The sequence below is a fragment of the Canis lupus genome, chromosome 30, assembly GCF_003254725.2.
Source record: "Canis lupus dingo isolate Sandy chromosome 30, ASM325472v2, whole genome shotgun sequence".
Lineage (NCBI taxonomy): Eukaryota > Metazoa > Chordata > Mammalia > Carnivora > Canidae > Canis > Canis lupus.
In genome coordinates, this window is record NC_064272.1 from 36259624 (window position 1) to 36283580 (window position 23957).

General features: G+C 36.1%; 1 protein-coding gene across 1 annotated transcript in view; it reads left to right on the forward strand.

The window, feature by feature from the left end:
- The window catches only part of ARIH1 (ariadne RBR E3 ubiquitin protein ligase 1), a 112870-nt gene extending 89662 nt beyond the window's left edge, over positions 1 to 23208 (forward strand). The window contains exons 7-14 of the mRNA XM_025472238.3: positions 1294 to 1400; positions 3451 to 3493; positions 4020 to 4091; positions 7561 to 7691; positions 11488 to 11545; positions 16835 to 17095; positions 18754 to 18866; positions 19817 to 23208. Coding sequence (XP_025328023.1) covers positions 1294 to 1400; positions 3451 to 3493; positions 4020 to 4091; positions 7561 to 7691; positions 11488 to 11545; positions 16835 to 17095; positions 18754 to 18866; positions 19817 to 19901 — 870 coding nt within the window. The 3' untranslated portion in view covers positions 19902 to 23208. The remainder of the gene's footprint in view (positions 1 to 1293; positions 1401 to 3450; positions 3494 to 4019; positions 4092 to 7560; positions 7692 to 11487; positions 11546 to 16834; positions 17096 to 18753; positions 18867 to 19816) is intronic.
- The last annotated feature ends 749 nt before the right edge of the window (positions 23209 to 23957 follow it).

A 23957-nucleotide genomic window follows, 5' to 3' on the forward strand; every position in this document is an offset into this window, starting at 1 on the left:
CTAATATAATATCTCTGCTTGTTTTATTAGCTTCCATTACCAGTAAACTCTGTTAATAAAAAGAGCTATATTTATTTGTTTTTATCAGTTGTTTTTCTTTTATACAGAGGTCAGCAAACTATGACCTGTTTTCCAAATATTTACTTGAATGTGCCCATTTTTTCTATGACTTCTTTTGTGCTATAGTGGCATAGTTGAGTAGTTGTGGCCCTCAAAAACAAAAATCTTTACTCTCTGGCTCTCTCTCTCTCTCTCTCTCTCTTTTTTTTTTTTTCTTCCAACTAGCTCCCCCCCCCCCTTTTTTAAATTTCTTTTTATTGGAGTTCAATTTGCCAACATATAATATAACACCCAGTAACTCTCTGGCTCTCTACAGAAAATGTTTGCCAGCCTCTGTATAAGATCATCAATGTAAATTGATATTTTAATTCGACAAAGTAATTCTTATTTCTATTAGAAGATTAAACTGAAAGTCAGACCAGATATTCTAGAGAACAGCATATTTTAGGAATACTATATTTTTAAAATGGTCAATAAACTTGAATTCTGGTGCAGAATACTTGAGCCATATTTTGTCTCATAATAATACCTCAAAAATTTTACTTTTTCTAAGAACTAAATTACGATCATTGCTATGTTTTAAAAACTGACTTTTGTTCTTAGAAGACATTTTTATGATCAAAAAGAGAAATTGCATATGTATTCTATAGCATCTAAACACCTTCCCTAAGTAGCAGTGTATCTTGATTTCTCACATCTTTGAAAATTGCCCTGAAGAACCATAAACAAATTGATACTTTTTAATGATCACAAATGGGTAATTATTTTAAAGCTTGTCATTAGGATTTTGAAGGTAGAACCAAGACATGGTTCGTGTACTTATAAAACCAGATTTTCAAGGTATCTGTAATCTTGGAAAAACTGCATCTAAAAGCATTACTTGGCAGCACGGATGGCTCAGTGGTTTAGAGCTGCCTTCAGCCCAGGGCATGATCCTGGAAATGAAGGATCGAGTTCCACATCAGGCTCCCTGCATGGAGCCTGCTTCTCCCTCTGCCTGTGTCTCTGCCTCCCCCACCCCCACCCCTGTCTCTATGGATAAATAAATAAAATTAAAATAAAAGCATTACTTTAGAAGACTACTAAATATTGGGGACAGTCTTTTATATGCTTGTGTCTCTGTCTTTGGCCCTTACACTGGGGAAGCAATGTAAATAATTGCTTATTGTAGTAGGAAATATTGCATCATGATATAATTTGCTGTCGGTATTTATTTTCTAATTTGGGTTTCAGTGCAATCGACTGTTAAAGTGGTGTCCTGCCCCAGATTGCCACCATGTTGTTAAAGTCCAATATCCTGATGCTAAACCTGTTCGCTGCAAATGTGGGCGCCAGTTTTGGTAAGCATGTGATTTCCTAAATTGAAATAGTACATAGAAGAATGCAGCTATAATCACATTTTCTTGTGTGCTCCGTTGGAACTAATATGGGAGCAAACTTACAGATATGGGACAAGAGTTTAGTTCTCATTTCTGATGGAGTGCTTATTTTATTATGTTTAGTTCCTCTATGGCTCTTGCTCTGTTTTCAAGTTATCTCTTAGGAAACAAAATACAGAGGATTATTTTTCCTTTGTTCTGAAAAGTTTAATCTTACTCCTAGAAGGAAAATGTGTGGATAAATTTGTAAAGATAGAACATGGTTGATTAGATATACTTTTCAACCAATATTTTCCCTGTGGCTTTACTGGCCCAGCTTTCCTGGTGACCTCCATTGTGGAGTTTATAACATACTCTTCAGTCTTTGAATTCTAGATTTGACTTAATAGAGAATTTCTAGTACTAGAGAATTTCCAGTACCACGTATTTGTATTAGTTAAAATGATTTTCCATTTTCCCTGTGGATCTTTCAGGAATGAGAAACCAATCAAACCAAGTAGCTCTAAGAACTAGCAAACAGACATATTGGTATTTCATATCATTCTTTTTTTCCTCCACAAGCAACTGTAGAATTAGACTTACACATCATTAATACTAAATATTTCCAAAAAGGAGCAGATAACCTTACAGAGATGAAATATGTGTGAAATACATGCTATTTTGGTAAAGATTAAATATACATTACTATTTTAGAGTTTATCCTATGGACAGGAGGTAAAGTCTGATTCTGTATCTACTTTAAAACATTTTTGTATGAAATACCTTGATACAGACCAAAATATAGAAAATAACAGCAGTGAATACTTATATAGCTACAAACCCACCCAGCTAAGACAATGTTAGTATCTTGTTTTCGTTAAGAAATAAAACATGACACATTCATTTGAAGCTCCTTTGTTCCCTTTTCCATCCCACTCCCTATCTTCTTTTCCAGAAGTAACCATTATCCTTGACTTCACTTAATTTGATAGTACTTTGTTCCCCCCATTATCCTTGACTTCACTTGATAGTACTTTGTTCCCCTCATTTGCAAAGGATTTTTGCCATTCTTGAATTACTTAGCTAATCAGCCATTCAGCAATTATTTTTTTCATAAACATTTGTATTTATTCTTAATTTATACTTTCTTAAATGTATATAGCATGCTTCTAGAATACAGAAAGGAATTAACAATTAATATATTCTTAGGAAATATTTAGTCACACTCTTGTTTTATACCTTGCTTGGTACAATTTATAGGACTGAGGTTAATTTGTTTGGATCATGCAAATGTGACCTGTTTGCTTCTCAAATATTGCTCACTGTGCATTAGCATTAAATTACGTAATTACAAAGTCAGACCTTTTCTCTTCATTTGGGGTGTTAAATAAGAGATTTAATATATTCTAATAAAGCATTGATTGAAATTTAAGTTCAAATTAGTGAAAATTATTTGGTTTCAATTAATGAATGTTTACAGCACAAAACTATACATATGTAAAATGATCAGAAAAATACAGATCTGGGGATCCCTGGGTGGTGCAGCGGTTTAGCGCCTGCCTTTGGCCCAGGGCGCGATCCTGGAGACCGGGGATCGAATCCCACGTTAGGCTCCCTGCGTGGAGCCTGCTTCTCCCTCTGCCTATGTCTCTGCCTCTCTCTCTCTCTCTCTCTGTGACTATCATGAATAAATAAATAAAATCTTAAAAAAAAATACAGATCTGATTAAACTGAATTTTTTGTCTTTACAGTTTGGTGGCTATTTAGAGAGTCTTTATAAAATTATCATCATAGCATGTCTTCATGCCTATAATCATTTCTTCATTTCACACAGACACACAACGATACATGGTATCCTAACACTAAATTCTAAATAATCTGTGGTGGAATAATAAAAACTTGACTCCTGCCCTTGTATTTGCCAGTCACTAGAAACTATGAAACCACTGAGAAACTATAAAACATGAAATGATTTGTTTACTACGTACAGTAGGTAGGACTTAATTCTTTTAACTCTTGTGTTACTTAACAGCTTTAACTGTGGAGAAAATTGGCACGATCCTGTTAAATGTAAGGTGAGTTTATCTGGCATTTTCTTTTTTAAATAACGTAATAAAACACTTCTGAGACTTGATGACTGAAAACCAGGGCCCACAGTTTTGTTATCCACTTGTAGATAGAAGATTGTGTTTTTCCTTTTTATTTCAGATGATCATCTGAATTTTTGAAATTTTTGAAATTTCATTCCATAGGAATAAGTCCGATCCTAATGATTATCAGGATAACAGTGGTTAAGGAACCTTTCTGGGCAGGCTTTGTAATTAGCTCAGGGGAAATGGCACATCTTGGAGCTCTGGGTTCCCACTTGGCTCCAGAGAAAGTCTTCCTTTGGTTGATTTTATATATACTGGATATGAGAACTATAGGGTTCCCTTGGTTTATAAGGAAGTAAATCCAGTGATAATCTTGTCCTTTGCCTTTTACATTTAAGCTTGACTGTATTTAAATGTTGAAGTAATTTACTATCCTTATGTTGAAGTAATTTACTATCCTTTTTCTTAAGTCTTTTGTTGTACCCTAACAGTTGTTGTTTTCAAACAGTGGTTAAAGAAGTGGATTAAAAAGTGTGATGATGATAGTGAAACCTCTAATTGGATTGCAGCCAACACAAAGGTTGGTATTTTCCTTCAGTAAACTCTTTCCTTTTTTAGGGAAACTGTGATAAGAATAGGTGCATCAGCATTAGCAAAACAAGTAAGCTTACATAGTTTAGGACTTTGTTTTACCTTTACCTCAGTTAACATTTGGGGGGTTTTGGGTTGTTTGGGGAGTTTGGAGTTTTCTTTGTTTTGCTCCCCCTGAATGCCTTTTTTTTTTTTTTTTTTTTTTTTAGTGTTCAAGTTTATTTTATTGAGCACTACTGCAATAGGCATAGTACTCTTCTTTAGAAGTTTTTGTATGCTAGGAAAATAGAGTTTCCTGTAGAAGAAAAAGCTGACAATTTTTCTACCCAGGGGTTTGATAATGTTTTTTCATATCATTCTTGCCTGCCTTTTAGTATAGAAATACAGAGTTTACTCCACCTAGCTTGGTTTTATCAGACAAATTTACATTTCTGCCTTTAAAAATCTCAAGAGTTTGGGGTGCCTGGCTGGCTCAGCTGGTAGAGCATGCAACTCTTGATCTCAGGGTTGTGAGTTTGAGTCCCACACTGGGTATAGAAATTACTAACATAAAATAAAGAAACTTAAAAAAAGAATCCCCAGGGTTTAACTTTTAAGGAGTCTTTCATTTTTTCTTTTCCTTCAAAATTTAATTTTAAGTAATCTTCCACCAAGTATGGAACTTGAACTCACAACCCTGAGATCAAGAGTTACATACTACAGACTGAGCTAGCCCAGCGGCCCCTACTTAAGAAGCCATTCTTCAGAGCAGTATTGAGAGTAACTGTTTATATTATGTAACTGCACTGGGCTTAACATGTTTGGCATCTTTAACATATTAAACTTATAAAATATGATTTAAGAGACTTGACTTTTGAGAACTAGAGGTTTTGAGGGTAGTAATCGATATCCCTTGTTTTTTGTTTTTACTTCTGAAGTACGTTACTGTTTATGATACTAGTTTTAAGATTCAGTCTGTTTATGACCATGGACCACTTCTTAAACTCTAGACAGATGTTTTGTTCTGCAAATGGATGTATTCTTTAGCGCCCTTTTTTTTTTCTATCACTAAATAATTTCACTAAATCACCATATGTTTGAATCCCAACTGTGTAGTAGAAAATTGTGTAAATAGCCAATCTTTATTTAATTCAATCTTACGTCTTGTCTTTATTGGAAGTGACTAGGTGATGGAACAGTAGTGTTATTCATAGACTATTCATTCTTAGTATTGCCTTTCACATGTGAATGAAGATGATACTTAAAGAATACTGAGTTGTTTGACCAGTGTTAGAGCTTTCTATCACTCAGTTACAGGACAATGATAATATGGAATGTTTAAACTATGGAGACCAAAACACACCATTTTATGCCATTCGTCCCCTGTTCTACCCAAAAAGATTAAAATGGGAAAATATTTCTATTTCCCAGAAAGCCTTAGTGAAATAGTCTTGTTTCATAAAACAAATGGTGAAATGGGTGGTTGAAATCAGTACTTTTGTGCTCTCTAAAATTATCATGGTAAAGCTAATTCATGTCACTTAAGAAAACCTTTCTGTGTTGTTAGGAAGTGATTACTTTAGTTGTTTAAAAATATCCTGGACAGGCATACTTTCTTGAAAATTGATTTCCCACCAGATATGTTAATTAAAGTCCCAGAATCCTTGAATATGCTCTGTAAAGCTAGTATTTAGAATAGAGCAGTTGTATTTTCACTAAGTAGTTTGATTAAACTATAGCCCACTTTCTGCATCTAGAAAAACCTTCCCGATACTTTAAACCTCCAAGATGTTTAAAATAGGTAATACAGGGCACCTGGGTGGCTTAGTCCATTAAGCATCAGACTCTTGGTTTCAGCTCAGGTCATGATCTCAGGGTCCTGGGATGGAGCCCATCCTCAAATTGGGCTCCTAGCTCTGTGGGGGATCTGCTTTACCCCCACTTGCTGCTCCTGCACATCCCCTCTTTAAAACAAACAAACAAACAAACAAATCTTTAAAGTAAAAAAATAGGGAGTACAGGTTTGAATATGTTTGACGTTGTTTAGAAAGTAGATTATTGAGGAGGAATGACAGTTAGTAATAGTTATCTGCTTGGTATTTTTGAGAAAAACCTAAAGAGTTTTTTTCTTGAGAGGTTTCAGAAGCTTTTATGTTTGGTATTAGCTCCTTAAACAGACTTGCAAATTATCGGTGGTATCCTGACATATTATGAGAGCTTAATATTATTTGGTTAATTATAACCCAGAAATGTAGAATAAAACAGATACTTTGGACCTGTAATTTGCTTTCTTGGGAAAATGTAGAATACGTTAATTGATTTCAAAGATTTGATTTAAATGTGTAATTAGAAATTGCCATATTGACCTATTTAAAATGACTATAGTTCACAATCAGGGTAGTCTGTTTCACAAAGACCAAATTGTATAAGTAATATAATGGGTGATACTCCCCCCTTATGGGAGTTACAGGCATCAAACAAATGCAGCAAAAATATAAGCTTTACATCTTATAGTATGATTTACATTTTAGTAAGTTTGATTTTCTAGATTTTCCAAAAGAAAAAGAAAACCATAGACCTGTAGAGTAATAACTTTGGCTTACTAGCAACCAAGAATATGACACAGATCGGAAAAAGCCATGATCTCTGTAGCACAGTTGTGAAGGGATCACAATGAGAAGAATTTAAAACACAGGGTATTTGAGGGTGCCTGGCTGGCTCAGTCAGTAGAGCATGCACCTCTTGATCTTGGAGTTGTGAGAGTTCAAGCCAGGTTGGGGGTAGAGTTTATTTAACTAAAACAACAACAATAAAGATAAATAAAACCAAGGGTATTTAACAGAAGAAAGTTGGGAAATTCAGTAGCTACATAAAGAATTTACCAGTCTTACCAGTCCCACTTATCTGATTCTTAAGACTCAATTGCATAGTCTTCAATCCTGAATCTACCATTTGCTACCTATGTGACCTCAGACTAGTGTTTTTATTATTTTTCTCTCCCTTAGTTTATTCATTTGACAAATGAAAATAGGATCACTATAAGGATTATTATTATTTTTTTATAAGGATTATAAATTAACGCATATAAAACACTGAGAACAATTAGTGCTATACAGGAATTACTCAATAATTATTTCTAGATGACACTGGAGAGTTAACTATATTTACATGAACAATATGTTTTACCTCCCGTAAAACTATTATTACCACGTGTATGGTTAAAAGTACTTAAAATGTTTTTGTCCCCCAACCCCACTAAAACAGATCTTTTAATCGTGTATCCTAAAAGCCAGTAATAATAATAGGTAATTTCTAGTAGTACTTAATGTATTCCACATTGTTCTAAGTGCTTTACATGTATTAATAACAATAAATGTGGTATTTAAAAATAAACCAAATCTAGAACTGGCTTCTTTTCGGTGGTAGTAATACAACCTAGTGTGTAGCATTGACACCAACTTTATAGTTTCTCTTCATAGGAATGTCCCAAATGCCATGTCACAATTGAGAAGGATGGCGGTTGTAATCACATGGTCTGTCGTAACCAGAACTGTAAAGCAGAGTTTTGCTGGGTGTGTCTTGGCCCTTGGGAACCACATGGATCTGCCTGGTAGGTTGGGGAAATGAAGGGGAGAAAATCTTCACATAAGTATGTAATACATGCCATGTAATTACAAATAAAGTTTCTGCCCCATGGAAGTCACTAACTTGAGAGCTAGATAAATTAATACAGTGTGTGGTCATTGTTAAAAATATATGCAAGATGTCTGGAGCAGGGATAAATTAGGCATATTTCACAGAGGAGATAACAATTGGGATGAATTTTAAGGGAGATTAAGAAAGAGGTCATTAGTTGAAAGTGGTAGGAAAAGCGTTTAGGGCAAAAGGAGCAGCATGAACAAAGCTAGAATGATGTGAAAATACATGACTTATTTAGAGAAGACTTGCATTGTCTAATATGTCTGTCTAGGCAGTAGTTGAAATCTAAGAGCTTATTGGTAAAACCCAACCCTCAATTGTGTTTTACTTATCCTTGTATGCTATGTGTCCCTAACTTTAAAAGTTGGAAAATTGGGCAGCCCCGGTGGTGCAGCGGTTTAGCGCCGCCTGCAGCCCGTGGTGTGATCCTGGAGACCTAGGATCGAGTCCCATATTGGGCTCCCTGCACGGAGCCTGCTTCTCCCTCTGCGTGTCTCTGTCTCTCTCTCTCTGAATAAATAAATCTTTTTAAAAAAAGTTGGAAAATTGCCTAAGCAATCCAGATTTTTAGCCTCTCTTTGAAACATAGTCCTCCTTGGCAACATTTGTTTGGAACTGATTAGTAGCCCCAAAGATGGGGCCTTTACTTTCTAGTTTGATGTATTCCCCTAAGACTGAATCTTAAAGGCATTTGCATGTATCATCATGACAGTATATTTAGAAGATGCCATTATATTTAGGAGAGATAATATCTTTGTTCTGTGCGTATTTCTTAGCAGTTTAGGAAAATGCAAGTTAGACTTGTGATGCCTTGAGTTTTAAGAAAAAAAGGCAGCTAGCACATCTCCTGGTAAAAATGAAAGTATTTCTGAGTGTTGTAATATGCAAATGACCCATTCCACGTATTTGTGTTACCCACTTTATTGGCGTTTCAGCTTGTGGCCCCTCTGAAGTTGTGGGGCATGGAAAAAGAGTTAGAAAGTAGACTGGGACCTAAAGCAGTTTGGACATTATCAGAAGGATTTTAAATTGGGAGTGATCTGATTAGATCTGTAATTTAGATGAGACGGCTCTGTATTATGTGCTTTACATACATTACCTCAGAATTGTGGCTGCTTTCTAGAGACTGAATGGGAGGGGAAGAAATTGCAGGTTTGGGACAGGAAGAGGATCTCATCTTTTTTTTTTTTTTTTTAAAGATTTTATTTATTCATCAGAGACACAGAGAGAGACAGAGGCAGAGGGAGAAGCAGGCTCCCTGTGGGGAGCCCCATGTGGGACTCGATCCTGGGTCTCCAGATCAGGCCCTGGGCTGAAGGTGGCGCTAAACCGCTGAGCCACCCGGGCTGTCTAGAGGATCTCATCTTAAGACAATGGCAAGTGTTTTAGTTTCATTGGAACTTTTATTAGTTTCATTCAAGGAATAGTGAGAGAGCTTACTTGCCTGAAATTAATTTTGAATTAGGTAAAAACTAGTTGGTTATGTGGAAATAAAGAAAGTGATTTTGCTACTGCTAATGCCTAGGAGAAGGGTGTTTGGGGGTTAGCCCAACAGGTACTCTGGATTTTAAAAGCAAACGGGGATTAGACTATTCCCAGAAACTAAATATTTAAACCAACAAGCCTAATGAATGGAGAAGAGTTATTAAAAGATACGTTTCTTGCTAAAGATACTTCTTTTATATGTAAGAAAATCTCTGATCATAACTCAAATTTTAAAGAAGCTGTTTTGAAAACTCAACAAAAACAAAACTAATGTTGAATACAGGAGAATGAAGAATGGCCTGGACCAGGGTTGTCAGAAATGTTTCCTGTGCCTTGCCTTTACCCCTAGCTAACATGGCAAATGAATCATGCTGTGCTTCCTTATTTAAATCTGAAAATGCCTCAGAATCCTCAAAATAGCATTCTAAGTAGCTCTGTCCATCATCTGAATTAGAAGTATAAATTAATTCTCTCTGCTTTCCTGGCCTTTAAGTCCTTAACAATTTTGGCTGAGTAAAGTCCAGAAGGAGTTGAAGCAGATAAATATCTTAAAAATATCAAAAGGAAAATTTTAAAGATATATTAGATAGGAAGAAGAGTTGACAGTTAATAATTGACCAGTAATAGGCAAGGAGAACTGATCTTTGGGCTAAATTGAGTAAAGCAGTTTTTGTAAGAGAGGATCATAACCCAAGCTGGGGGGGAATGAATAAATCTGACTCAAGTGAATTATGGTTTGGATTACTTTAAAAACTGAAAGAGGAGATCAGGAAGCCATTGTTGGTTATTTTACTGAGTAGTTAAGGAAAATGGAGAAATCCCAAATTTCTAAAGTTTGTGCTTGATTCCATATAACTTTTCTCTTATGTCAAATCCCAGAATCAAATAGTATTATTAGGATAATGGGTTAGGGAGTGTCTTGTAGATCTCAGCAAGGTATTGCAGTATGAGCTGAGATGTTTGTGGCCTAAACTATGAATACACACAGGGATGTTTGAGAGTAATTGAATGACCATTTCCTGGGGGTTAGAGGTAACGCATTTGGGTCTTCCTAATGGAATACTTTCAAGGTTTGCTGAAAGGTTTTGTGCTTATCTGTTTTATTCACGTAAACTGTGCTGCTTCTCTGGTCCGTTTTATCGATGACTTTCTTGTACTAGAGAATCTTGCATACATTTTGGATAACATCATAGAAGGATATTAAATATATAGATCATTAAAATCCTGGAAAACTTGACAAGCTGGAACAATGGTTCCCGTTTAACAAGATTTAAATTAAATTCAGAATTCTTCCTTTTGATCTAAAAGGATTACTGTTTAAATCTGAAGACATGACTACAGCATGTGAACAATATAGTCCATTGTTAAGGGTATGGCCCTCAGTTGTCAGACAGGCATGTTTAATGCTTAGCTCTGAAACTCTAGTAGTTATGTGACCTTTAAGTATGTTACTTATCTACTCAAAATTTAATTCTTCGTCTACTCAATGAGGATAATAATAGACATTTCATAAGGTCGTTCAGGAAATTAAATGTGATAGTATATTTAAAAGCCTTAGTAGTAAGTGGGTGATATGTAGTAAGCACTCAAGTATCAGCTGTTCCCATAATGTAGGCTCCCAGAAAAGCAGAGGTAGAGTAATCAGGACAAGGGAAGTGCCAGTCTTGTTCATCTCTACTCTAAGCTGACTTTTAGGCACGTTTCCCCTGCCTCTCATTTTGTGTGTCATTCAGTTTTCAGTGACTCTTGTAAATTATAATAGCAGGTAAGGCATATAGTATAGCAACTGTTACATAGTAATCTTATCAATTATTGGTTCTCTTTGGTTTTAAAGATAAAAAGGTGAGTAACTGGAAAAATTGGGAATATTTGGCTTAAATAACAGACAACCTAGGAAATAAGACCTCTTTCTTCAAAAACTGAGTTAGAAGTACAAATGTCAGGAATGGAAGTTGTACAGTGACAGTGTTTTCTAATGATTACAAATGAGCTGTTTTGGAATAAAGTACTTCAGAAGATAGGGAATCCCAACAATGCTTTGAGTTCCTTTCAGCTTATAATTCTGCCATAATGGTAGAACCCAGGGCATTTCAAACACTTCAGTTTACCTGTATAAAGGAGAATATTGCTTCTAGATAATCTCTGAATCCAAACTAAAATTCTGTAATTTGTTCCCTTTTCATTGATTTTTGGCCTTATGAATCTTCTTAACTTACTTTAAGGTACAACTGTAACCGCTATAATGAGGATGATGCAAAGGCAGCAAGAGATGCACAGGAGGTAAGTACATTTTTTTCAGGTTACAGTTGGACAGGAATGTGCATTACATGTTTATTAGGGAATAATTTAGCAGAAGTTTCCAATTCTGAAAGAGTTGTGGAAAGACACTCCAATAAATACCAGGTATCTATGTACATTTAGAAAGGGAATCTTATCTAAAATGCATATCAGTAACACTCCTGTTTATAGGTTTGCTTGCTTTCTTTTAATTAATCTAGTCGTGTAGTGCTGTTCCAGGTTTTAGTGTCAAGATTTTCTCATCCTAGCAAGGAGTCGAGAGAACAGTATTTGTTAAATAGCTTTACTGCTGTTTATATGCATTCTTGCTTCTTTTTAATTTTTTAACCTCCTTATTCATCAAGAAGATGAACTGATTTAGAATGAACTGCCTCAAGAAGGGGGAGTTCACTCCCTATTACTGGTTAGCAGTATAACTCACTATTGTAGAAGGATTTACTTTTTTTTTTTTTTTTTTAAGATTTTATTTATTTATTCACGAAGAGACACAGAGAGAGGCAGAGACACAGGCAGAGGGAGAAGCGGGCTCCCTGGGAGGGGCCTGACATGGGACTCGATCCCAGGGTCTCTAGGATTACACCCTGGGCCGAAGGCAGCGCTAAACCACTGAGCCACCCAGGGATCTCCCAATTTTCTTTCTTCCTTTCCTTTCCTTTCCTCTTTCTCTCCTCGCCTCTCCTCTCCTCTCCTCTCCTCTCCTCTCCTCTCCTCTCCTCTCCTCTCCTCTCCTCTCTCTTTCTCTCTTTCTCTCTTTCTCTCCTCTCTCCTCTCTCCTCTCTCCTCTCTCCTCTCTCCTCTCCTCTCCTCTCCTCTCTTTCTCTCTCTTCTCCCCTCTCCCCTCTCCCTTCTCTCCTCTCCCCTCTCCTTTCTCTTTTTCTGATTTAAACAGTAAGTGTAAGGACACTTGAGTGGCTCAACAGTTAAGTGTCTGCCTTCAGCTCAGGGTGTGATCCTAGGGTCCTGGGAATTGGGCTTCCTGCATGGAGCCTACTTCTCCCTCTGCCTTTGTCTCTGTCTCTGTCTCTCTCTGTATCTCTCATGAATAAATAAATAAAATCTTTAAAAAAATAAAATTAAAAAGTAAGTGTGGATTATGATCATCAACATTTTTGAGTTCTTTCAGCCTGGTAATTCTTTCATAGTGTAGAATCCTGGAATTTATTCCTTATATTCATCTATTCCATATTGAAATTCCCCAGTTGTCCCAAAAATATTCTTTTCAAATGGTTTTCCTTGCTATCATTCACAACTTCTGTTGCTTATTATTATTATTATTTTTACTTTTTAAATGTTCTTTTAAAATATATTTCTAATTAAGAATACCATAAACACAAAAGAATATATATAACTTAGTCTATCATATTGTTAGAGATGAGAGTTTTGTGTCTCACTATTTTAAAAAGCTGGAAAATGGTGTTTTGTATTTATAAATGATGGGTGGTGTTTCACAGATGCTCACAATATCTGTGATCCTTTTAAAGGAAAAAAAATCCAAAAATTCCAATGTTGATTTAAATATTACTTAAATACGTTTCAACATAAAACCACCTGTGTAAACTCTTATGCTCATATACAACTATATAACCAAACTAAGAAAACAAAATCTGTGAGACTCAAGTTAAAATTAGTTTGACAGGTAAGTTGTTTGTTGGAATTAAATTACTACTGATAAACTGCTGGGTGGCCCAAGTTTTTTTAAATGAATGTTACTATGCTACTAAGTGCCATGTGGCAACTTGTTTTCCCACTGACTTTCTAGATGTCAGTAATTGCAAATCTTTAATCCTATGGTGCATCATGATTTGATTTGATCAGAATTTATTGATTTATTCGTTTTCATATGTTTTCCTCATTAGCTCAGTACAATTAAAGTTAATGTTGCTTAAGGCCAATTTTAGCCATTTCACAAATGTAAGACCTGAAATAAAACTTCAGTTCTTTGCTATAAGTTCATTGAGAGGATCCCAGAGTGTGTTTTCTTTAGGTTGTTGTCAGATTTTAAAATATGTTTAAATCCTATGGTCTATTTAGACCAGATCATTTGGCTTCTCTACCCCACTCCCATCGAGTATACACAGACTTCAATTTGAGATGCATCATTTCATGCAGTTTTTTAAATTTCATGTAGTTTTAATATAAAAGTTCTATATTGACAGTCATGCTTTTCCAGCCCCCTATTTGGACTTGATTCCACCATTATATTCTTTTTTTTAGCTCAATTTTTCATTGCATCTCCTTCTGTTGTTGTTTTTTTAATCTTAGCCTTTTTCCCTTAAGGCTTTCTCCTCCTGTTTTAAATAGTCATGATTGTCTTAAATCCTGTTGAAGAAACCATAAATTTCTCCAAAGTTGATTCTAATTCTGACAATAGTTATCCTGAGTCTACAGAGAAATGTTCTTTTTTCTTAAGCTACATTGTATTTCCTAATTACTGTGGTATAGGCTTTTCATTTTTACCATTGAATGAAGAGTAATCTAGCTAGATCTAGCCAGATATGGTATTTACCAGTAGAGAAAAGTATATGGGTTATCCTTGGCCTCATTTGGGTGCTGGTAGACTCTCTTTCAGAGATCCACAGGGAGGGTGTATTACTATGCATAGCTTCTAAGCTAGTTTCTCACATGTAGATTCTAGAGGCTGGAACACGTTATTTTTCTAGTTTGCATCTTTTGGACTAAACTAGAATCTTTGATTCTGTGAGTGTACAGAGAAAGATTTTATAGGAATGGTTTTGTTTGTTTATTTAGTGGGCACTGTTCCTCCCAGAATGGAACACACCCTTACCTACCCATCTGGCCTCTTCCTTCCTCACTTTCCCTACTCCCATACTCTGGCATAGTATTCACTGGGAATTGTAGCCTTAAAAAGTACTAGAAGATTGGCACACAGTCCATAAAGAAGAGAGATGGTAGTTGAGTACCCTGGAAAGATGGTATACCTGTGTTGTAGAAAGTTATTGACTCAATATACTACGCCACAGTGCTAATCTTGGTGGACATTTGGATTTTCTTATTTTCTAGACCAGGAGAGTCAATACGATTTTTCTGTGAAGGGCCAGATAGTAAATATTTTCAGCTTTACACACTGTATGGTTTCTTGACAACTATTCAACTCTGCCTCTGCTCTTGTAATGCTAAATCATCTGTAGACTCAGATGAGTAGGCATGACAGTTATGGACAGAAGCTGGACAAAGTTCCAAGTTAACTCTATTTACAAAACCAGGCAGCAGCTGGACCTGGCTTACAAGCCAGAGTTTGCTTACCCCTGTTCTAGGCAGTCAGGTTTGTTGTTTTGGATTTTTTTCCAAAGTGCTTTCAGGTTATCACTCACTGCATTCTCAATCCAGATTCTGGCATTTGATTTAAAAGTTGGTCTTACTTGCAATGGTGGTATGGGTTTTCTTTCATGTTGAATTTTAGAAGTGTTTTAGTGAGAAGCTATTTTAGAATTATTAAATCAAGTCCTCTAACATATCATGTATTTTAATATGGTAGTTTTGTTTTTCCATTTAATCTTGGAAATCTGACAGGCTTGAAAATATTAATGCTTTGAGGGGGAGATAAAATGCCAAGCAGATTATTTTCTACATATTATATTTGATTAACATAATTTTAGATTAACACATATTTATTAACATTAATATTAATCTTTAATATTAAAGATTACTGTTGAATGAATATTAAAGATTACCATTTAATATTAAAGATAGATATTAAAGCTAATATTTAATCTGCTTTTTAATCTAATAACAATTATATATAATTGGCATAATTTTCCATTGTGTAAGCTTTGATTTGATACCTGTCTGATTCTTGAATAGTAATATTAGATTTTTTGAGATGTTTTGGTATTGTATGATAGAAGAACCTCATGGTTGACTAATTATGTGGTTCAGATTAGTATTTGAAAGCTGGAGCCCAACCTCAGGGCCTGCTAGTGTCTGTGCTATTTGTAGTCTCTCAGGCCTAAAGAGAGGAGGAGGAAATGATAGTAAAAAGAAATATGCATGTGTGATAAGAAACCTTTTCATAGTGGTTTCATTTAACAAACATTTATTAATTATTTTCTGCATATTAGGCACTAGAGATAACAGTATTACTTGTTACCTACCTTGGGGTGCCTGGGTGGCTCACTTGGTTAAGTGTCTGCCTTTGGCTCAGGTTGTGATCCTAAGGGTCCTGGGGTCCTGGGGAGGTCTACTTCTCCCTTTCCCTCTGCCCCTCCTCCCTGTTTGTGTGTTCTCTCTCTCTCTCTCTCTCTTTCAAATAAATAAAATATTTTTAAACATAAGTAATAAATAAAAACAAAAGGTTGCATCTCTAGAGATTGACAGTATACTGGGAGAGACCAAGGTGAATTATTATTGCAGCCTGATAAATAAAACAAATCTAGATCAGATAATACTTCATGTATCTTTAAAACACTTTTAATATAACTGCAATACCATTATTATCTTTGTATATATATTTATTATGTTTTTAAAGCAAAACTTTAATATTAACTATCCAGTGTTCAGATGTCTCCATTTATTTCATAAGTTTTCTTTTATAGTTGGTTCAAATCAGGATCCACACAGGGAGTTAGATTTGATTGACATCCCTTGAGTATTCCCTATTCTATAGGTCTTCCATTCCTATTTTCCCTCCACATTGCCATTTATTTGTTGAGGAAGCTAAGTCATTTTGTCCCAGAGAATTTTTCATATTCTGGATTTTGTTGATTGTAATTTCCTGGTATCATTTAATAGGCTCTTTTATCTCTGTTTTTCCTGAAACTGGTGGTTAATTCTAGATACTTGAATTCAGACTCCATTGGGGAGTATCACCTACCTGGTGATACTGTATACTTTCTTTCGTATTATATGAGGAGTTATATGATGTCTGGCTGCCTCTCTGTTGTTTTCTACTTTAAAATGTTGATACTTCTTACTTGTTTACTTACTGCATACTGCAGAACAGTGCTATCCAGTAGAGCTTTCTATGATGGAAATGTTCTTTATCACCACTGACCAAACATGCGTGTTGAGCACTGGGGAACTGAAATTTTTTTAATTTAAATAGTGACAGGTGGCCGATGGCTGCCATACTGGAAGTATAGCTATCAGATATTCATAGCAGTATTAAATAGCAAAAGATGGCAAGAGATGTGTTTGCTCCTGATTTTAGCCTAAATCCCTGTACTGTTTCATCAGTAAATATGGTATCAGCTTTTGTGTGTATTTGATACATTTGTTATAATTACATTTCCTTAATTTTTCTTAATGGGACAGCGATCTAGGGCAGCCCTGCAGAGGTACCTGTTCTACTGTAATCGCTATATGAACCACATGCAGAGTCTACGCTTTGAGCACAAACTCTATGCTCAGGTGAAGCAGAAAATGGAGGAGATGCAACAGCACAACATGTCCTGGATTGAGGTGCAATTCCTGAAGAAAGCAGTTGATGTCCTCTGCCAGTGTCGTGCCACACTCATGTACACTTATGTCTTCGCTTTCTACCTCAAAAAGAATAACCAGTCCATTATCTTTGAGGTAGGAATAGCTACTGAGTGGGGAAGAAAAACCCCCATGTCATAGGACTACTTGGTCTTTCATAGATAAGATATATAGAGTTTTAAAAGCTTCTATCTGCTCAGAATTTAGATATCTTGTCCTAAACTGCATTCAAATTAATGTGGTTTAACCAGCTAATGATTAAGTGTGCAGACTCTAGAGTCAGCCCTGAATTTGAAACTGGACTTAATCAGGTTTTAGCTCTATTGACTTGGAGCAAATTACTCAACATCATTTATATTTTTATTTTAAAATGGAGATGATACTGGGTTGTCTGAGTGGCTCAGTTGGTTAAGCATCTGCCTTCAGTTCAGGTCATGATCCTAGGACCCTGGGATTGAGCCCTAAGTCAGGGTCCCTCCTCAGCAGGGAACCCACTTCTCCCTCTCCCTCTGCTTGCCATTCCCCCTACTTGTGTTCTCTTTCTCTGCTCCCCCCACCCAAAAAAAAATCTTTAAAATGTTAACAAGCTTTAAGTGAAATAATACATGTATATTGCTTATATAGCAACTGGCACATCATAAGTTCTCAGTAAAAGCCTTTATTCAGGCAAAACTAATATAAGATATTAGAAGTTAATATGGTGGTTACTATTCGTGGAAAAGTAGTGACTAACGAGGGCTTTTAGCAGTAATGGTTTTTCAAATAGAGTGGTCATTTGAAATTGATGCACGATAATGAAAAGAATGAGGTCTTAACATTTGCTACATGGATAGACCTAGAGAGAATAATTCTGAGTAAATTAAGTCAGAGAAGACAAGTAACCATATGATTTCACTTATATGTGGACTTTAAGAAACACTAATGATCAAACAAAGAAGAAAAGGGGAAAAAAAACCACTCTTAAATACAGAGAGCAAACTGGTGGTTGCCAGAGAGGAGGTGGGTGGGATGGATGGGTGAAATAGATAAAAGGGATTAAGAGGTATATACTTCCACTCACAAAATAAATAAATCATAGAGATGAAAAATATAGCATAGGGAATATAGTCAGTAAGATGGTATTAACATTATTTGGTGACAGATGGTGAATACACTTATTGTGATGAGCACTGAGTAATGTACAGAATTGTTTAAATCACTATATTGCACACTTGAAACTAACATAACACTGCATGTTAAAAATTGATGCATAAAACATTGATGCCTGTAAATGGCAAGAGATACGGTGATTTAGATGGATAAATGTATAGGACTAGCCATAGTACTAAAGGATAACGATTTTAATCTTCCATGGGTTGTTGCAAGAAGTAGGTGCAGCCAGCTATATAAACAGGAATGGGTTTATGTTTTTTCCGTAAGTTCCCTCCTTTTTTTGAATTTCAGCAGACAGCAGTTTGCAGAAGTAGAATATTCCAAAAGACTTTTCCTGATTGTTTTTAGGACTTTCTCTTAATATTCTTCCAGAGGTAATGGATGAATCTTCTGTTCTTTTACCATGTAAAAAATTATACTAGGAAAGAGAGAACAGGTTGTTAGAGGTGAAAGTGATAAAGAGCTGACGGGTAGAGAAACCACCTGTGAAAATTACAGTCACTGTTAAGAGCATTCTCTAGGCGAGGAAGCCAACGAGATGGTACGTCTTTCAGCTTTCATCTAAGCCAGAATTACTCTGTATTCCTCCTCCTCTCTTGCAGAATAACCAAGCAGATCTAGAGAATGCCACAGAGGTGCTTTCGGGCTACCTCGAACGAGATATTTCCCAAGATTCTCTGCAGGACATAAAGCAGAAAGTACAAGATAAGTACAGGTGAGATTTCTTGACCAGTTGTTGAGCTAAAATTGCTGCCCGTGTGCCACTAAGTGGGGAAATTTGATGATAGTGAAACTTGGATTTAACATACCCAATAATCCCGTTGCTGCCACAGATTTCTTCTGTCTTTTGGGCAACATATTGCAGATAGTGGTGCTAGTCAAGCATTTATCCCACTGGTTCTGCTTCCATTTAGCTTTATTTGCTTAGTTGCCACATTGTGAGGAAGAAAGAACCTAAGAAACGGCAAGTGGTTATTAGGAGGAGGGGTGAGATTAGGGTGCTTGTGCTAGCCTGGGGCTTTAGAGCTTTTATTAGATTTGTTTTTTTCCTAAGGAGAGGATTACTATGTCCTAGGGGTAGAGGTTACTTCAAAGCGTGCTACCTCTTAAGCTAAAGATGCAGAATGTTTGCTTTCTCAACGTGGAGCTGTTCTCCCAAAGTTGTTTCCTTACCAAAACTAGTATCTTTTTTTATAGTAGGAGAAACCTTTGGGCATTTGGAAAACTTGGAGATGTAGTCCCAAGTAATATTTTCACTTCCCTTAGTCAACTGTAGCTACTGCATTGCATTTATAGTCACTTTCACAGTTAACAAAGATTTTATAGATGTGAGTAACCCTTAAAATTACTTTTTTCTGAAACTGTTACTTATCTGTAGAATGACAGGATATGCTTAGGAATTTCTAACATTTTGTTTCTCTAAAATTAATCTCCAAAACTGGGATTCACAACTTTTGAAGAATACCTTTTTAAAATTAGAAAATGATTTGTTGTGTACATCTAGACCTGAAAATGTACCTATTAAAAAAAAAAAAAACAAGTGCTTGTTCCCAGTCTGGATAAACTGTAGGAGTGCCTTAAAAGAATAAGTTAATGCCTCTTTTTTTTATTACTGGAGGCTGACAAGTGTTTTGTTTTGTTTTGTTTTGTTTCCTCTGATTGCAGATACTGTGAGAGTCGACGAAGGGTTTTGTTACAGCATGTGCATGAAGGCTATGAAAAAGATCTGTGGGAGTACATTGAGGACTGAGAATGGCCCTGCATAAAATGAACTCTGAAAACTTTACCATCTAGAGTGCTCATGCAATTAAAACAAAACAAACACAAACAAGGAGGCACTAAGCCTGTTCTGACACCTCTGGTCTGTAGTACCAGAATTCTGTTTTGTTAACAGAAAGTTTAAGTAAATTATATTGTAATAAAAAAAGGTAGATAAACCATTGTACAACAGTATTCTAGGCCGCCAACAAAAGTGTGACAGACACACTAAAAGCCCTCCAACTTTAACTTGTAACGTAGCTTCATTCTCAAAGCTGACTCCTTTTTTTCTTTTTCTTTTTCCTGAGTATAGTGCAGTTAAAATTTAAAACAGCTCCTTGACACTGCTTTTCATGTCCAAACCAGCCATTTTGTTGTACTTTGGTAAAGGACCTCTTCCCCTTCCTCCCCTACACATACAGATACACCCACACACGCAGACTGACTCTCTTTCTCTCATACCCCAAGGTCATGAGTGAATTAGTGAATTAGTTCCTTGTAAAGAAAATTCTTGGGGCAGGGAAGGGGGTAGGCAGCAAGAGGAATTAAACAAAAAAACAAAAAAACTTTGTATATGACTTTTAAAACAAGAGGACAACACAGTATTTTTCAAAATTGTATATAGCGCATATGCATGGACAAAGCAAGCGTGGCACGTGTTTGCATAATGTTTAATTACAAAAAATATTTATTCTTTAAAAATCTTCAAGATTATGTCTATTTGCTGTGCATTTTCTTTCAGTTTGCTTTATCTTTCCAGGGTTGAGGGTTGGGATAAAGGTGTGTTGGTTTAGCACCTCCGGAAGACCTAACTAGAGCTCTTTGATTTTACTTTCCTGAGATGACTTTGCCCTTTTTCCTTTTGATGTGTCCGTTAGTGGCCATGGGCCTCATGCCTTGAATTCCGGCTCTTGATCAGGGACAGGGAGCTCAAGCCCCGCCCCATGCCATGGCCTGACAAGGGCTATAACAGAGAGCTTTGTGCTGTCTTTCAAGAATGACCCAGTCCCCAGCCTCCTCCCCCTCCACGGCCTCTTTCATCTACCTAAGCCTTTGTGTGCCCGTGTCTTGCACACACCTGAAGGCTTCCTATGCTCCCTCTCACATCCAGAGGAAACATTTCAACTTTTTTCCCTTTTTTTTTTCCTTAATTGCTGCTTTTGAGCCTCTTACGATTTTAGTTATGGCTCTTCTCTCACCCCTTCTTTACATTAGGGTGTCAAATAGAATGTTTTTGCTTTAAATATGAATATAAATAAATAGCCATTCACTTAGTTTCAGATTGTGAATTTAAAATGGCAGATACTGAAATTGCTTGTGTGTGTTGCTGTGGGTTCAGTTTGAAGGCAAACACCCCCTAGAACATAATATTCCCATCTAGTGCATTTAAATAGAAATCACTGAGTTTGCTTCTTTTCTATTGTCAGCAGATAGGAGAATTAATAATGCATTTTAGCTGTGATGTCCATTTTTATGAAATTTCTACTAAGAGCTATGTTAAAAGTAAAGGATGGTGGTGGTTTTATTAACTATATATCTGTTTAGGCCATTCTGGCTGTGGTATTTTTCAACAGGTCAGCATCCCTAAATCTGTCAGTTTTATACAGGAGTGCAGAGTGAACTAGGCAACTAGATCAAGAGGTCTTAATATCAAATACCAGTTTTCGCGACCTCTTTGTCTTCCTTTAAATGTCTTGCGCCTAGGGAGTGTTTACCATTTGTGAGGCAGCTTTGTCTGCTCTTGCATTGTACATCTTATTACTCCATTGGGAAGTAGATTCACTTTCCTCTGGCCTTTTGCCTAAGTTAGGCTTTGCTGAATCAACCCTACTTTTCCTTTTAGAAAAAGGTTGTTACATGAGATGTACTTGCAACTGTTCTTTTCCCATCAAAAATCAGTGAATGTTTGCTGAGTATATTATGCTGCTTCCTTAAACCACTTGTCGCTTTAGGATCAACTTCAACCCTACCTTTTATCCTCCCTTCCCTTGCCACTTCAGATGCAAATCTGAACTCAGTGTCTGCTTCTTTCATAGTTTCTTCTCCCCTGTCCCCTATCATTCATTTGACTTTATTTTAAATGACTGCATCAATCTTAAAAGACATTTATCAAAACTAAGGAGATTGTTGGTTTTGTTTTGTTTTTTTTTTTAACAGAAAGCTTGAATGAGTTCCTTTCCCTGGTAACTTTGAAAAGCAGCCAGAGTTGCTATCTAGATATATGTGGCTCCCTTAAAATGTTTTGTGTATGTGTGGTGTTTTTAAAAATCTTACCAGTTAACTGCAGTATCTAGGTTTCAGTGTCATAAATCCTCTTTACATGCCCCCCTTGCAACAAGTATCCAAAAACAATGTGTGTACTTCATAATATCAGCCCCACGTGTGCTTTTTAGAGATGCTTTTTAGTTTCAGTGTTGGCATATTACCTAAGGGTATTGCAGTTGTGGGTGCATTCCCTAATTTGTATGGATCAGGGTGAACTGGCCTTTTCTGAACTTCCAAGCTTTTAACAGCTATCTCCATATTTGACAGAATTCCCTGAGTTAATTGCTTTCATTGTTAGTAGCTTCAGTGACCCCAGCTGGGATAGGCAAGCCATATTGTATGACAGCTTCCCTATTTCACCAACCTAAGTCTTTTTGTCAGAGGGCTCTATTCACGGTAAGCACCAGGGTCTCCTAGTTTTCTTGAGGGCAGTTACATTGTCTTTTGAAAGTGCATGCTTCATTTGAACAATTCATTGAGCAGTAGATGGACTTTAAATGATTTTCAATAAAATTTTGATCCAAAGCTCAGGATACACACAGTGGTAAAATTGAGTAGCATATGATATCATCAAACTCTAAATTCTGTGTAATTTGCTGCGACCCAGATTGTATGTGTTTTATGTGTGTTTAAATAAATATATTAAATACACATGTGTATACATACACACATATATAACAGATCCAAGACTGACTGACTTGATTTGAAATGGTTGAATCTGCAGTGTGAAATGTGGTTCAGCCACAATTAGGAACTGAAATTTAGTACAAGAGAGAAAAGGACTTGATGTAACAAAATCCTTTAGCTACAAATCCCGGTATAGAGCACTTGGGGGATGGGAGGGGGCGGGTTGGTGAGACAATCAGATCGGTAAATTGATTAAATGCTCCTAACCCTGTAATTTTGTGCATAGAGCACCCTGTGCTGTGGAAATAACTGTTCTTAGATTTTCATTGTAACTGGACTGTTCAGGTTGCCCAGAGGGAAAGAACATTCCTAATTCTAATAAAATAAACTTTTATTTTGTTATTCCATTAGTTACTTATGTTTATTTTTATAGTTAAAAAAAGATATATTGGTGGCCCAAGTCACCTATATTATGTGCCTTATTCACTGTTCCTACTTAATATAAAATGACAAGATTTGGTTCAGTTTCTTTGCAGGGAACTGTGAATGAGACCATCCCCAACAATTAACTTGGTTAAATGAAGCCTTCAGAGCATTTTCTGAAAGCTTTGCAATTTCTGTCTTGAACACTGAATTTAAATTGCTCTTTGTGTTGTAACAGTGATATTATTAGATGTTCAGATTTTTGTCAATTTTTTTAACATAAAATATTTTAAAAGTCATTTAAACTCCCTCACATTGCTTCCATTTAGCTTACCCTTAAAAGCTACTAAGTATCTCCTAGAGGGATGGAGGGAGAGTTTTATCTTAAAGTCCCCATAAGTTGGAGATCCCCGTCATTGATATTCTAGCCAAGTCCAGATTTCAGGACAATTTAATTTGGTTTTATTTGGATCTGTTCATGTATCACTTTTGTCTTCAAAGCACTTTAACTTCTATTACTGTCTACAGAGGTGTAGAAATTGCTCTGTTTTACAAAAGAAGAAAATGAGGCTCAGCGAGGTTAAGTGACTTGCCCGAGATTTCAGTTTCTTCTATCTGAGGCTCAATCAATATTGTACTACCTCTTTGTATATTAATTGGATCTCAGAATGACCTAGCATTCAGTACTCTGAAAGGTGGATCTTAACTACAGTGTTGTGCTTTCAAACCACAT